At 40.4% G+C, this 15,915-nt stretch overlaps 1 protein-coding gene across 2 annotated transcripts in view; it reads left to right on the top strand.

The window, feature by feature from the left end:
- The window catches only part of SFI1 (SFI1 centrin binding protein), a 146,190-nt gene that overhangs the window by 73,142 nt on the left and 57,133 nt on the right, over window positions 1-15,915 (top strand). For both annotated transcript variants that reach the window (XM_053702014.1, XM_053702013.1), the window contains exons 18-19: window positions 15,506-15,601; window positions 15,707-15,783. In XM_053702014.1, coding sequence (XP_053557989.1) covers window positions 15,506-15,601; window positions 15,707-15,783 — 173 coding nt within the window. The remainder of the gene's footprint in view (window positions 1-15,505; window positions 15,602-15,706; window positions 15,784-15,915) is intronic.

Raw genomic sequence — 15,915 nt, 5'->3', positions numbered from 1 at the left:
TGAAGCAAAAGAAACACTGAAACATGCTCCAGAAGGACACAAACTATGTCCGAGAAAGAGAGCCAGCAGAGAATCTTGAAAGGAAACCATAGTCCTATGGAACAGCTAAAGCTAGACCATAGCTGTCTGAGGATCTCTCAATCTGGATCCAAAAAAGTAAGCTTGGCGTTTTAAACGAAAACATCATCAAAGCCAACTCCAGGACTCATCACCTGAGAACATTTCTATGGAGGAACATCGAGAATACTTCTAGATGAAGAGCCCACTAAGTACAAAAACTTACTCCCGGGCGAAAATCTGTCTGCACAGATAATCTTCATAAATGATTTTTGGAGAACATACAAAGTTTCACCAAGAGATGGTCACAGGTTTACAGGAATTCTGAGTCTTAAGGTGTTCTCTCAGCAGCATTATGCTATTACGGAACCCCAAACTGTTCCCTAGCCAGAGAGGCTAGCAACAGGACCCATGATCGCAAGAAGCATGCGCAGTGGGACAAGAGATCCTGAGAGAGTAACCAAAACCGAAATCTCTCAAAGAGATGTCAAAATTAACCTCAGAAAGAGCTCAGAGAGGACTCCAATCCCCTGAGAAGAAATAGGCCCACTGGAATTCAAACCCAGAACATTCTGGGTCTTAATCAGATATAAGAACTATTAAACTATAGGAGCACTCCCTATATAAAAAGTATAGTATAAAACAGCTTGCGGGCACACATTCAAGGTGCAATTAACTGCAGTAGGAACCAAACTGCAAACCTACCGATTACCAGGCGGTAGAGCCAGTACAACTAGTGTAAAATAAAAGATTATTGTACATGTGACACAGACATGAGCAAAATACCCCTCAATATGAGAAGAATTAAACAAGCCCGGAAAATTAAAATAGGGCAACATACATGTCCCAGAAACTAGAAAAAACATAATTTATGTAAGAACTTACCTGAGAAATTCATTTGTTTCATATTGGCAAGAGTCCATGAGCTAGTGACATATGGGATATACAATCCTACCAGGAGGGGCAAAGTTTCCCAAACCTCAAAATGCCTATAAATACACCCCTCACCACACCCACAATTCAGTTTAACGAATAGCCAAGCAGTGGGGTGATAAAGAAAGGAGTAGAAAGCATCAACAAAGGAAATTGGGAAATAATTGTGCTTTATACAAAAAATCATAACCACCATAAAAGGGTGGGCCTCATGGACTCTTGCCAATATGAAAGAAATGAATTTATCAGGTAAGTTCTTACATAAATTAGGTTTTCTTTCATGTAATTGGCAAGAGTTCATGAGCTAGTGACATATGGGATATCAATACCCAAGATGTGGAGTCTTCCACTCAAGAGTCACTAGAGAGGGAGGGAATAAAAATAAAAACAGCCATATTTTGCTGAAAAAAATTAATCCACAACCCAAAAAAAATAAGTTTATTTTCATTTTTGAAAGAAAAAAACTTAAATAAAAAAGCAGAAGAATCAAACTGAAACAGCTGCCTGAAGAACTTTTCTACCAAAAACTGCTTCCGAAGAAGCAAATACATCAAAACGGTAGAATTTAGTAAATGTATGCAAAGAGGACCAAGTCGCCGCTTTGCAAATCTGATCAACTGAAGCTTCATTCTTAAAAGCCTACAAAGTGGAAACTGATCTAGTAGAATGAGCTGTAATTCTCTGAGGAGGGGCCTGACCCGACTCCAAATAAGCTTGTTGAATCAAAAGTTTCAACCAAGAAGCCAAGGAACTAGCAGAATCCTTCTGACCTTTCCTAGGACCAGAAAATAAAACAAATAGACTAGAAGTCTTCCTGAAATCTTTAGTAGCTTCCACATAATATTTCAAAGCTCTTACCACATCCAAAGAATGGAAGGATCTCTCCAAAGAATTCTTAGGATTAGGACATAAGGAAGGGACAACAATTTCTTTACTAATTTTGTTAGAATTCACAACCTTAGGTAAAAATTGAAAAGAAGTCTGCAAAACTGCCTTATCCTGATGAAAAATCAGAAAAGGAGACTCACAAGAAAGAGCAGATAGCTCAGAAACTCTTCTAGCAGAAGAGATAGCCAAAAGGAACAACACTTTCCAAGAAAGTAGTTTAATGTCCAAAGAATGCATAGGCTCAAATGGAGGAGCCTGTAACGCCTTCAGAACCAAATTCCGACTCCAAGGAGGAGAAATTGATTTAATGACAGGCTTAATACGAACTAAAGCCTGTACAAAACAGTGAATATCAGGAAGTATTTCAATCTTTCTGTGAAATAAAACAGAAAAAGCTGAGATTTGTCCTTTCAAGGAACTTGCAGACAAACCCTTATCCAAACCATCCTGAAGGAACTGTAAAATTCTAGGAATTCTAAAAGAATGCCAGGAGAATTTATGAGAAGAACACCATGAAATATATGTCTTCCAAACTCTATAATAAATCTTCCTAGAGACAGATTTACAAGCTTGCAACATAGTATTAATCACTGAGTCAGAGAAACCTCTATGACTCAGAACTAAGCGCTCAATTTCCACACCTTCAAATTTAATGATTTGAGATCCTGATGGAAAAATGGACCTTGAGATAGTAGGTCCGGCCGTAACCGAAGTGGCCAAGGCGGACAACTGGACATCCGCACCAGATCCGCATACCAAAACCTGTGTGGCCATGCTGGAGCCACCAGCAACACAAAAGACTGTTCGATGATGATTTTGGAGATCACTCTTGGAAGGAGAACTAGAGGCGGGAAGATATAAGCAGGTTGATAACACCAAGGAAGTGTCAGCGCATCCACTGCTTCCGCCTGAACATCCCTGGACCTGGACAGGTATCTGGGAAGTTTCTTGTTTAGATGAGAGGCCATGAGATCTATCTTTGGAAGCCCCCCACATCTGAACAATCTGAGGAAACGCATCTGGATGGAGAGACCACTCCCCTGGATGTAAAGTCTGGCGGCTGAGATAATCCGCCTCCCAATTGTCTACGCCTGGGATATGCACCGCAGAGATTAGACAGGAGCTGGATTCCGCCCAGGCAAGTATCCGAGATACTTCTTTCATAGCTTGAGTCCCACCCTGATGATTGACATAAGCCACAGTTGTGATATTGTCTGTCTGAAAACAAATGAACGGTTCTCTCTTTAGCAGAGGCCAGAACTGAAGAGCCCTGAGAATTGCATAGAGTTCTAAAATATTTATTGGTAATCTCGCCTCTTGAGATTTCCAAACTCCTTGTGCTGTCAGAGATCCCACAACTGCTCCCCAACCTGAAAGACTCGCATCTGTTGTGATCACAGTCCAGGTTGGGCGAACAAAAGAAGCCCCTTGAACCAAACGATGGTGATCTATCCACCATGTCAGAGAGTGTCGTACATTGGGATTTAAGGATATTAATTGTGATATTTTTGTATAATCCCTGCACCATTGATTCAGCATACAAAGCTGTAGAGGTCTCATGTGAAAACGAGCAAAGGGGATTGCGTCCGATGCTGCAGTCATGAGACCTAAAACTTCCATGCACATAGCCACTGAAGGGAATGACTGAGACTGAAGGAGCCGGCATGCTGCGACCAATTTTAAACGTCTCTTGTCTGCTAGAGACAGAGTCATGGACACTGAATCTATCTGGAAGCCTAAAAAGGTGACCCCTGTCTGAGGAATCAATAAACTTTTTGGGGAATTGATCCTCCAACCATGTTTCCGAAGAAACAACACTAGTTGATTTGTGTGAGATTCTGCAGTATGTAAAGACTGAGCTATAAACAAGATATCGTCCAAATAAGGAAACACCGCAATACCCTGTTCTCTGATTACAGATAGTAGGCCAGCCAGAACCTTTGAAAAGATTCTTGGAGCTGTTGCTAGGCCAAATGGAAGAGCAACAAATTGGTAATGCTTGTCTAGAAAAGAGAATCTCAGAAACTGATAGTGTTCTGGATGAATCGGAATATGAAGGTATGCATCCTGCAAGTCTATTGTGGGCATATGTCCTTGCTGAACAAAAGGCAGAATAGTCCTTATAGTCACCATCTTAAAAGTTGGTACTCTTACATAATGATTCAAAATTTTCAGATCCAGAACTGGTCTGAACAAATTTTCTTTTTTGGTACAATTAATAGATTTGAATAAAACCCCAAAACTTGTTCCTGAGGAGGAACTGGCATGATTACCCCTGAAGACTCCAGGTCTGAAACACACTTCAGAAAAGCCTGAGCTTTTACTGGATTTACAGGGATGCGTGAGAGAGAAAAAATTCTCACTGGAGGTCTTACTCTGAATCCTATTCGATACCCTTGAGAGACAATGCTCTGAATCCAATGATTTTGGACAGATTTTATCCAAAAATCCTTGAAAAACCTTAATCTGCCCCCTACCAGCTGAGCTGGAATGAGGGCCGCACCTTCATGCGGACTTAGGGGCAAACTTTGGTTTCCTAAATGGTTTGGATTTATTCCAATTTGAGGAAGGCTTCCAACTGGAAGCAGATTCCTTGGGAGGAGGATTGCGTTTTTGTTCCTTATTCTGACGAAAGGAACGAAAACGGTTAGAAGCCTTAGATTTGCCCTTAGGTTTTTTATCCTGAGGCAAAAAACTCCTTTTCCTCCAGTGATAGTTGAAATAATAGAATCCAACTGAGAACCAAATAAATTATTACCTTGGAAAGATAGAGATGGTAATCATCTAGATTTAGATGTCATATCAGCATTCCAAGATTTAAGCCACAAAGCTCTTCTAGCTAATACAGCTAAAGACATGGATCTAACATCAATTTTGATAATATCAAAAATGGCATCACAAATAAAATGATTAGCATGTTGCAGTAAGCGAACAATGCTAGATATGTCAAAATCCAATTCATGTTGCACTAGATTTTGCTGGTAAAGGATACAATTTCTTAAACCTTGAAGAAGGAATAAAGGAAGTACCTGGCTTATTCCATTCCCTAGAAATCATATCAGAAATAGCCTCAGGAATGAGAAAAACACCTGGGGAAACCACAGGAGGTTTAAAAACAGCATTTAAACGTTTATTAGACTGAACGTCAATAGGACTGGTTACCTCAATATCCAAAGTAATTAACACTTCTTTTAATAAAGAACGCATATACTCTATTTTAAATAAATAAGTAGATTTGTCAGTGTCAATATCTGAGGAAGGATCTTCTGTTTCAGATAGATCCTCATCAGAAGAGGATGAATTATTATGTTGTTGGTCATTTGAAATTTCATCAGCTAAATGAGAAGTTTTAAAAGACCTTTTACGTTTATTAGAAGGTGGAAATGCAGACAAAGCCTTCATAATAGAATCAGAAACAAATTCTTTAAAATTTACAGGTATATCATGCACATTAGAAGTTGAAGGAACTGCAACTGGCAATGTACTATTACTGATAGAAACACTATCTGCATGTAAAAGTTTATCATGACAACTATTACAAATGACATTCGGTGGAATAATTTCTACAATTTTACAACAAATGCACTTAGCTTTGGTAGAACCGATGTCAGGCAGCAATGTTCCATCAGAAACTTCAGAGGCAGGATCAGATTGGGACATCTTGCTCAATGTAAGAGAAAAAACAACATATAAAGCAAAATGATCTATTTCCTTAAATGACAGTTTCAGGAATGGGAAAAAATGCATAGGCCTCTTGATAGAAAAGAAAAGCAGGAGGCAAACAACAATGGGGTATTGAAATAATGAAAAAAAATTGGCGCCAAATATGACGCACAACGTAACCTTTTTTGGCGCCAAAAATGACCGGAAATGTCACACTTGCGTCACTAATGACGCCGCCGTGTGAAAGGTCTCGGCGTCACGTATGACGCCAGAAATGACAAAGTTGCGTCAAAAACGTATTTTTTCGTGCCAAAAAATGTTTGCGCCAAAAATGACGCAATAAAGTCTAACATTTGACGCACCCGCGTGCCTAACACCCGCAATTGCAAAAAAGTAGTCAAATTGAAAAAAGACTAAACCCCAGGTAAGAAATAAATTTCTGAAAGAGTTTATATTCCCAAATATGAAACTGACAGTCTGCAGAAGGAAATACATGAACCTGACTCATGGCAAATATAAGTACAATACATATATTTAGAACTTTATATAATTGCATAAAGTGCCAAACCATAGCTGAGAGTGTCTTAAGTAATGAAAACATACTTACCAAAAGACACCCATCCACATATAGCAGATAGCCAAACCAGTACTAAAACAGTTATTAGTAGAGGTAATGGTAAATTGAGAGTATATTGTCGATCTGAAAAGGGAGGTAGGAGATGAATCTCTATGACCGATAACAGAGAACCCATGAAAAAGACCCCTGTTAGAGAAATCATTGTATTCAATAGGTGATACTCCCTTCACGTCCCTCTGACATTCGCTGTACTCTGAGAGGAATCAGGCTTCAACAATGCTGAGAAGCGCATATCAACGTAGAAATCTTAGCACAAACTTACTTCACCACCTCCATAGGAGGCAAAGTTTGTAAAACTGAATTGTGGGTGTGGTGAGGGGTGTATTTATAGGCATTTTGAAGTTTGGGAAACTTTGCCCCTCCTGGTAGGATTGTATATCCCATATGTCACTAGCTCATGGACTCTTGCCAATTACATGAAAGAAATCACCTCAGTATGAGAGAGAATATAACACGGAGATCAAGAAGAAAAATTTATAATGTATAATTATAAAATTCATGGACAAGAAACCCCACTCTGCCATAGGAGAACGTCAACACCTGAGATTCCAGTCTCATCAAAATAGGTTAACTAAAAAATAACCTAATAAGGATGTAGAAACACAAAATTGATATGTGTCAAAACGAATGGTACAGATAAGATCAAAGAGCTCCTCAATTCATGAGGGGAAATATAATATGAAATTCCTATAATAAAAACAGGAAAATAAATTAGAGGATTATACATTAAACATCCCCTATTACATACGCTAACTATATCGCCTAAATGTGAGAGAAATTAAAATAAGTATTCCTATAATACAGATATAGAAATAAATATAATAGCATTCTGATGAGAATGATACATGAAAACAACAAACCTGTAACAAAGAATGAATCCCCTATACACAAGATAGGAGAACACACATGTCACGGACATTAGTACAGAGTCATGGAGCCCCTGAGCCAAGAAGGAAAGCCTCTGTACAAGTAGAACATTAAGTTATATATCACTTATTATAACTAAAAGATCAATAAAAAATGATTATTCTTTATCACTGTAGAAAACTAGCAATAGTCATAAAAAATGCTAATAATCCCTCAAAACATATAATAATATGCACAGCAGAGAATAGATATAAGCAGACATAAGGCTTATAACACAATCCATATACACTGTGAACAGAAAAGGATTAAACATATAAAATATAATAATCCCTAACAAAATATATTTAAGATACACTGAAGACAAAAGATAAATAAGTAGACATAAAATTTATAAAAATATCTACTTAGAAAGTGAGGGGAAAAAATAAAATGCTATAAACCCCTAACATCCAATCTCAAGCCTATGAGAATCAGAAGCATCATCTTAACCTTAGTTCTAAAAGGCATACAGATGAAAACAAAAGCATTAGAATATAACTAATCTTGAAGTTATTACTGTCCAGACTGCACAGAAATTTATATCAGACTGAATATGCAGTATCAGAATGAAAGAAAAAAAGATAGTTCACCCTTATAAATTAAAAGCAAGGTGGAACCTGATGTTACATAAAACTGCCACCTGAGGGCAGTAAAAACTAGGATAACACTATTTTCAAGAGAAAAACACATCTTGAAAATAAAAGTGCAGGCATAAGGGATTATTGTAAAAAAAACTTTACAAAACGCCATGAAAATGAATACTGCAATATTGGCTTTGCAGCAATTGATAACATGTAATGTGTATATATAAAAACACATTCTTCTTTATTAAAGCATAACTGAAATATTTAGCCCTCATTACTCTTTGACTAATTTATACACGCAAAGAGAGGAAACATTTCAGATATATTTGCAGCCTGCGGGTCCCTTCAGAAAAAAGGAGGATCGCATGGAAATCAAATTAAAGCATTGTATAGCGCAACACTAACTGAAACAATATTTGAGGGAGAAAAGACAGATAGCGCCAAACCCTTCCTAAGTGCAGCCGCCATTACTAAAATAAAACACTACCCTATAAGAGCTAGAAAGCCCCAAGGAGGTTTAAAACGAGAGTTTAAAACAAGCCTACTGTTCCCATAGCCTGTAAAACTTAAACTCACGTAGTGCACATTGCGATTGTCCCAAGCTTAGAGCTCATAGGACTAAAATCTATGTATTGACTGCTGAGGGCCAGGAGACCTAGAGGCAAAGGAGAGACTAAAGCCAGCGTACTGTGATACCGCTATGCTAAATAAGCCTCTATTAAAACATATAGCCCCTCAGTCCTTAATAAAAGGCAGCAGCTGCAGGTAACGTTTAGTGAAAAACCTCAATCTCATAACTCTGGTATTGAAGGCATATAACATCCTTACTTCATGTAAAGATAGATAGTAACTCCCAATGTGCTTGAGCCTTCTAAACCTAAGAAGAAAATAAGCACCTACCTTGTAGCTGCAGCCATGAGGTAGGCATATATTCCCAGGTCTGTCAGCCTCATCTGACCCCTGGCAGGGACCTGGAGGAAGAGAAAAAATATAATTTATGCTTACCTGATAAATTCATTTCTCCTGTAGTGTAGTCAGTCCACGGGTCATCCATTACTTATGGGATTATAACTCCTCCCTAACAGGAAGTGCAAGAGGATCACCCAAGCAGAGCTGCTATATAGCTCCTCCCCTCTACGTCATATCCAGTCATTCGACCGAAACCATACGAGAAAGGAGAAACTACTATAGGGTGCAGTGGTGACTGGAGTTTAATTAAAATTTAGACCTGCCGTAAAAACAGGGCGGGCCGTGGACTGACTACACTACAGGAGAAATGAATTTATCAGGTAAGCATAAATTATATTTTCTCCTGTTAAGTGTAGTCAGTCCACGGGTCATCTATTACTTATGGGATACCAATACCAAAGCTAAAAGTACACGGATGACGGGAGGGACAGGCAGGATCTTTACACGGAAGGAACCACTGCCTGTAGAACCTTTCTCCCAAAAACAGCCTCCGAAGAAGCAAAAGTGTCAAATTTGTAAAATTTTGAAAAAGTGTGAAGTGAAGACCAAGTTGCAGCCTTGCAAATCTGTTCAACAGAGGCCTCATTCTTAAAGGCCCAAGTGGAAGCCACAGCTCTAGTAGAATGAGCTGTAATCCTTTCAGGAGGCTGCTGTCCAGCAGTCTCATAGGCTAAACGTATTATGCTACGAAGCTAAAAAGAGAGAGAGGTAGCCGAAGCTTTTTGACCTCTCCTCTGTCCAGAATAAACGACAAACAGGGAAGAAGTTTGACGAAAATCTTTAGTTGCCTGCAAATAAAATTTCAGGGCACGGACGACATCCAGATTGTGCAAAAGTCGTTCCTTCTTTGAAGAAGGGTTAGGGCACCATGATGGAACAACAATCTCTTGATTGATATTCTTGTTAGTGACTACCTTAGGTAAGAACCCAGGTTTAGTACGCAGAACTACCTTGTCTGAATGAAAAATCAGATAAGGAGAATCACAATGTAAGGCCGATAACTCAGAGACTCTTCGAGCCGAGGAAATAGCCATTAAAAACAGAACTTTCCAAGATAACAGCTTGATATCGATGGAATGAAGGGGTTCAAACGGAACACCTTGCAGAACGTTAAGAACTAAGTTTAAGCTCCACGGCGGAGCAACAGTCTTAAACACAGGCTTAATCCTAGCCAAAGCCTGACAAAAAGCCTGAACGTCTGGAACTTCTGCCAGACGTTTGTGTAAAACGATAGACAGAGCTGAAATCTGTCCCTTTAACGAACTAGCAGATAAACCCTTTTCTAAACCTTCTTGTAGAAAAGACAATATCCTAGGAATCCTAACCTTACTCCATGAGTAACTCTTGGATTCGCACCAATATAAGTATTTACGCCATATTTTATGGTAAATTTTCCTGGTAACAGGTTTCCTAGCCTGTATTAAGGTATCAATCACTGACTCCGAGAATCCACGCTTTGATAGAATCAAGCGTTCAATCTCCATGCAGTCAGCCTCAGAGAAATTAGATTTGGATGTTTGAAAGGACCCTGAATCAGAAGGTCCTGTCTCAGAGGCAGAGACCATGGTGGACAGGACGACATGTCAACTAGATCTGCATACCAGGTCCTGCGTGGCCACGCAGGCGCTATTAGAATCACCGATGCTCTCTCCTGTTTGATCCTGGCAATCAATCGAGGAAGCATCGGGAAAGGTGGAAACACATAAGCCATGTTGAAGACCCAAGGTGCTGTCAGAGCATCTATCAGCACCGCTCCCGGGTCCCTGGACCTGGATCCGTAACAAGGAAGCTTGGCGTTCTGGCTAGACGCCATGAGATCCAGATCTGGTTTGCCCCAATGATGAAGCAGTTGGGCAAACACCTCCGGATGAAGTTCCCACTCCCCCGGATGAAAGGTCTGGCGACTTAGAAAATCCGCCTCCCAGTTCTCCACGCCTGGGATGTGGATCGCTGACAGGTGGCAAGAGTGAGACTCTGCCCAGCGAATTATCCTTGAGACTTCCATCATCGCTAGGGAACTCCTTGTTCCTCCTTGATGGTTGATGTAAGCCACAGTCGTGATGTTGTCCGACTGAAACCTGATGAACCTCAGAGTTGCTAACTGAGGCCAAGCCAGAAGAGCATTGAAAATTGCTCTTAATTCCAGAATGTTTATTGGAAGGAGTCTCTCCTCCTGAGTCCATGATCCCTGAGCCTTCAGGGAATTCCAGACTGCGCCCCAACCTAGAAGGCTGGCGTCTGTTGTTACAATCGTCCAATCTGGCCTGCGGAAGGGCATCCCCTTGGACAGATGTGGCCGAGAAAGCCACCATAGAAGAGAATCTCTGGTCTCTTGATCCAGATTTAGCAGAGGGGACAAATCTGAGTAATCCCCATTCCACTGACTTACCATGCACAATTGCAGCGGTCTGAGATGCAGGCGCGCAAATGGTACTATGTCCATTGCCGCTACCATTAAGCCGATTACCTCCATGCACTGAGCCACTGACGGGTGTTGAATGGAATGAAGGACACGGCAAGCATTTAGAAGTTTTGATAACCTGTCCTCCGTCAGGTAAATTTTCATTTCTACAGAATCTATAAGAGTCCCTAGAAAGGAAACTCTTGTGAGTGGCAATAGAGAACTCTTTTCTACGTTCACCTTCCACCCATGCGACCTTAGAAATGCCAGAACTAACTCTGTATGAGACTTGGCAGTTTGGAAACTTGACGCTTGTATCAGAATGTCGTCTAGGTACGGAGCTACCGCTATGCCTCGCCAGAAGAGAGCCCAGAACCTTTGTAAAGATTCTTGGAGCCGTAGCTAACCCGAAGGGAAGAGCTACAAACTGGTAATGCCTGTTTAGGAAGGCAAATCTTAGATACCGGTAATGATCCTTGTGAATCGGTATGTGAAGGTAGGCATCCTTTAAATCCACTGTGGTCATGTACTGACCCTCTTGGATCATGGGTAAGATGGTTCGAATAGTTTCCATTTTGAACGATGGAACTCTTAGGAATTTGTTTAGGATCTTTAAGTCCAAGATTGGTCTGAAGGTTCCCTCTTTTTTGGGAACCACAAACAGATTTGAATAGAATCCTTGCCCGTGTTCCGACCGCGGAACTTGGTGGATCACTCCCATTAGTAAGAGGTCTTGTACACAGCGTAGAAACGCCTCTTTCTTTATCTGGTTTGCTGATAACCTTGAAAGATGAAATCTCCCTTGTGGAGGAGAAGCTTTGAAGTCCAGAAGATATACCTGAGATATGATCTCCAACGCCCAGGGATCCTGGACATCTCTTGCCCAAGCCTGGGCGAAGAGAGAAAGTCTGCCCCCCACTAGATCCGTTTCCGGATCGGGGGCCCTCACTTCATGCTGTCTTAGGGGCAGCAGCAGGTTTTCTGGCCTGCTTGCCCTTGTTCCAGGACTGGTTAGGTTTCCAGCCCTGTCTGTAGCGAGCAACAGTTCCTTCCTGTCTTGGAGCGGAGGAAGTTGATGCTGCTCCTGCCTTGAAGTTACGAAAGGCACGAAAATTAGACTGTTTAGCCTTTGGTTTGGCCCTGTCTTGAGGCAGGGCATGGCCCTTACCTCCAGTAATGTCAGCGATAATTTCTTTCAAGCCGGGCCCGAATAATGTCTGCCCTTTGAAAGGAATATTAAGCAATTTAGATTTAGAAGTCACATCAGCTGACCAGGATTTAAGCCACAGCGCTCTGCGCGCTTGAATGGCGAATCCGGAGTTCTTAGCCGTAAGTTTGGTTAAGTGTACTACGGCATCAGAAATAAATGAATTAGCTAGCTTAAGGGCTTTAAGCTTGTTCATAATCTCATCCAATGGAGCTGTGCTAAGGGTCTCTTCCAGAGACTCAAACCAGAATGCCGCAGCAGCAGTGACAGGCGCGATGCATGCAAGGGGTTGTAATATAAAACCTTGCTGAACAAACATTTTCTTAAGGTAACCCTCTAACTTTTTATCCATTGGATCTGAAAAAGCACAGCTATCCTCCACCGGGATAGTGGTGCGCTTAGCCAGAGTAGAAACTGCTCCCTCCACCTTAGGGACCGTCTGCCATAGGTCCCGTGTGGTGGCGTCTATTGGAAACATTTTTCTAAATATAGGAGGGGGTGAAAAGGGCACACCGGGTCTATCCCACTCCTTGTTAACAATTTCTGTAAGCCTTTTAGGTATAGGAAAAACGTCGGTACACGCCGGTACCGCAAAATATTTATCCAGCCTACATACTTTCTCTGGAATTGCAACCGTTTTACAATCATTCAGAGCCGCTAATACCTCCCCTAGTAATACACGGAGGTTCTCAAGCTTAAATTTAAAATTTGAAATCTCTGAATCCAGTTTACTTGGATCAGATCCGTCACCCACAGAATGAAGCTCTCCGTCCTCATGTTCTGCAAATTGTGACGCAGTATCAGACATGGCTCTACTATTATCAGCACACTCTGTTCTTACCCCAGAGTGATCGCGTTTACCTCTTAATTCTGGCAATTTAGATAGTACTTCAGTCATAACATTAGCCATGTCTTGCAAAGTGATTTGTATGGGCCGCCCTGATGTTCTTGGCGCCACAATATCACGCACCTCCTGAGCGGGAGGCGAAGGTACTGACACGTGAGGAGAGTTAGTCGGCATAACTTCCCCCTCGTTGTCTGGTGATATTTTTTTAACATATAAAGTTTGACTTTTATTCAAAGTAACATCTATACATTGAGTGCACAAATTTCTATTGGGCTCCACATTGGCCTTTAAACATAGTGAACAAACAGATTCATCTGTGTCAGACATGTTTAAACAGACTAGCAATAACACTAGCAAGCTTGGAAAAAACTTTTAAATAAATTTACAAGCTATATAAAAAACGCTACTGCGCCTTTAAGAAACATAAAAATGTGACACAATTGAATTAACAATGAACCAAATATGTTAAAACAACCAAATTTTAACAGAAAATGTATAAAGTTAGCAGAGGATTGCACCCACCAGCACAAGGATGATTAACCCCTTAATACCCAAAACGGATAACAGTTGAAATAATAAACGTTTTTATCACAGTCAAACACACTGTCACAGGTTTGCTGTGACTGATTACCTCCCTCAAAACTAGTTTTGGAGACCCCTGGGCTCTGTAGAGACGTCCTGGATCATGGAGGAAGAAATAGGAAGACTGTGACTAAATTTTTACTGCGCAATAAAGCGCTAAAATAGGCCCCTCCCACTCATATTACAACAGTGGGGAAGCTCAGTAAACTGTTTTTATTCAGAAAAAAACGACAGCCATGTGGTAAAAATCATGCCCATAAAGTTTTATCACCAAGTACCTCAGAAAAAACGATTAACATGCCAGTAAACGTTTTAAAAATTGAAAATTATGAAGTGTTATTAATAAGCCTGCTGCTAGTCGCTTTCACTGCAGTGCAGGCTCAAATATTACTTTAATATTGACAGTATTTTCTTAGTGAAATTCCATTCCCCAGAAATACCTCAGAGTATACATACATACATATCAGCCTGATACCAGTCGCTACTACTGCATTTAAGGCTGCACTGACATTACATCGGTATTAGCAGTATTTTCTCAGTCAATTCCATTCCTTAGAAAATAATTTACTGCACATACCTCCTTGCAGGTGGGCCCTGCATGCTATCCCCTGTTCTGAAGTTACCTCACTCCTCAGAATGGCCGAGAACAGCAAGTGGATCTTAGTTACGACCGCTAAGATCATAGAAAAACTCAGGCAGATTCTTCTAATGGTGCCTGAGAACAAACAACACACTCCGGTGCCGTTTAAAATAACAAACTTTTGATTGAAGAAATAAAAACTAAGTTTAACACACCACAGTCCTCTCACACGTCCTATCTTTAGTTAGGTGCAAGAGAATGACTGGGTATGACGTAGAGGGGAGGAGCTATATAGCAGCTCTGCTTGGGTGATCCTCTTGCACTTCCTGTTAGGGAGGAGTTATAATCCCATAAGTAATGGATGACCCGTGGACTGACTACACTTAACAGGAGAAAACAGTAACCAACCCTGGTTTTCTATAAAGGGGTAGCATTGTTTTTAGAAGTTTAAGCAAAAACTACCTCGCCGTCTTCTAACTGCTAAAAGCCACCATTACTCTTACTAAAGAGATTGACATGGACACAGCATAACCCCAATCCTTGCTTGCAGGGAAAAGTACCCATAAAAGGATTATATTTTCAGACACCATCTTTGCACATCCTCCATTGACAGTCACAGAGGCAAAGATAATGACTGGGGATTATAGCTAAGGGAAGATACACTTAACAGCTTTGCTGGGGTGCTCTTTGCCTTTTCCTGCTGGCCAGGAGTTGAATATCCCACTAGTAATTGGAATGACGTTGTGGACTCTCCATGCCATAGGAAAGACATTTTTTTAATCAAAATAAATCCACCTAGCAAAGGAAAGATAATATTATATATTGTATCAGCAAACACAGTGCACCCAAGCAAGCTGTTTCATGCGAGTTAAAGGGACAGTAAAGTCAAAATCACACTTTAAATAAGCATTCGGGAATGTACATCTCTGTCATGGTCTTTTGAGCTTACCTTGCCTCTATCTTCCCATGCAGTTACAGGGATTTGTCACTCACACATTGTTGTTTATTCTCCATAGTAAATGCACCCAAGGAAAGAAAATAACTTTGCCTTTTATGGTCCCCTCTTTAGATGTATATTCAGTTTATCTTCCCATTCTTGGTCACTAAAAACGAACTCATTATAAATTAAATATGTCAAACCCTTTGTGGGATATTTGATCTATTATTGGTTGTCTAGCATTTTAGAATTTATAATAAATGGAGTAACATTTTAACCAAAACATCAAAAAATGATTTTTCTTTTGGGAGCAGTTTGTGCTTCATGGACGTATGAAGAGGCAAAAACAACTCTCTGCTGATCGTCACTACTGTCACTGCCTGCTCACACGAGTTTTTGGTGCATGGAAGGTATGTCTGCCTCAGACTTAACACATTTTTTTAGAGCAGGCTACAAATCATCACACTATAGCTTTATACACCTTGTGCAGATCATTTCTCTCCTTCCTTTTACAGCATTATCACAGAGATACACAGAATATTTTGCAAATTGTAAAGGAAAAGGAGAAACAGCAACAATCTTTCATCCTTCAGTGAGTATTTACCCTGGTAAGGTAGCATTTAGCAAACACTTATATGGCCTGTTTAGTTAAAGGGACACAAAACCCAATTTTTTTCTTTCATGATTCAGGTAGAGCATGCAATGTTAAGGAACTTTCTAATTT

This window comes from Bombina bombina, chromosome 2, assembly GCF_027579735.1.
Source record: "Bombina bombina isolate aBomBom1 chromosome 2, aBomBom1.pri, whole genome shotgun sequence".
Classification (NCBI taxonomy): Eukaryota; Metazoa; Chordata; class Amphibia; order Anura; family Bombinatoridae; genus Bombina; species Bombina bombina.
The sequence above is the reverse complement of the archived record's forward strand: the minus strand, read 5'-3'. Positions and strand labels throughout refer to the sequence as shown.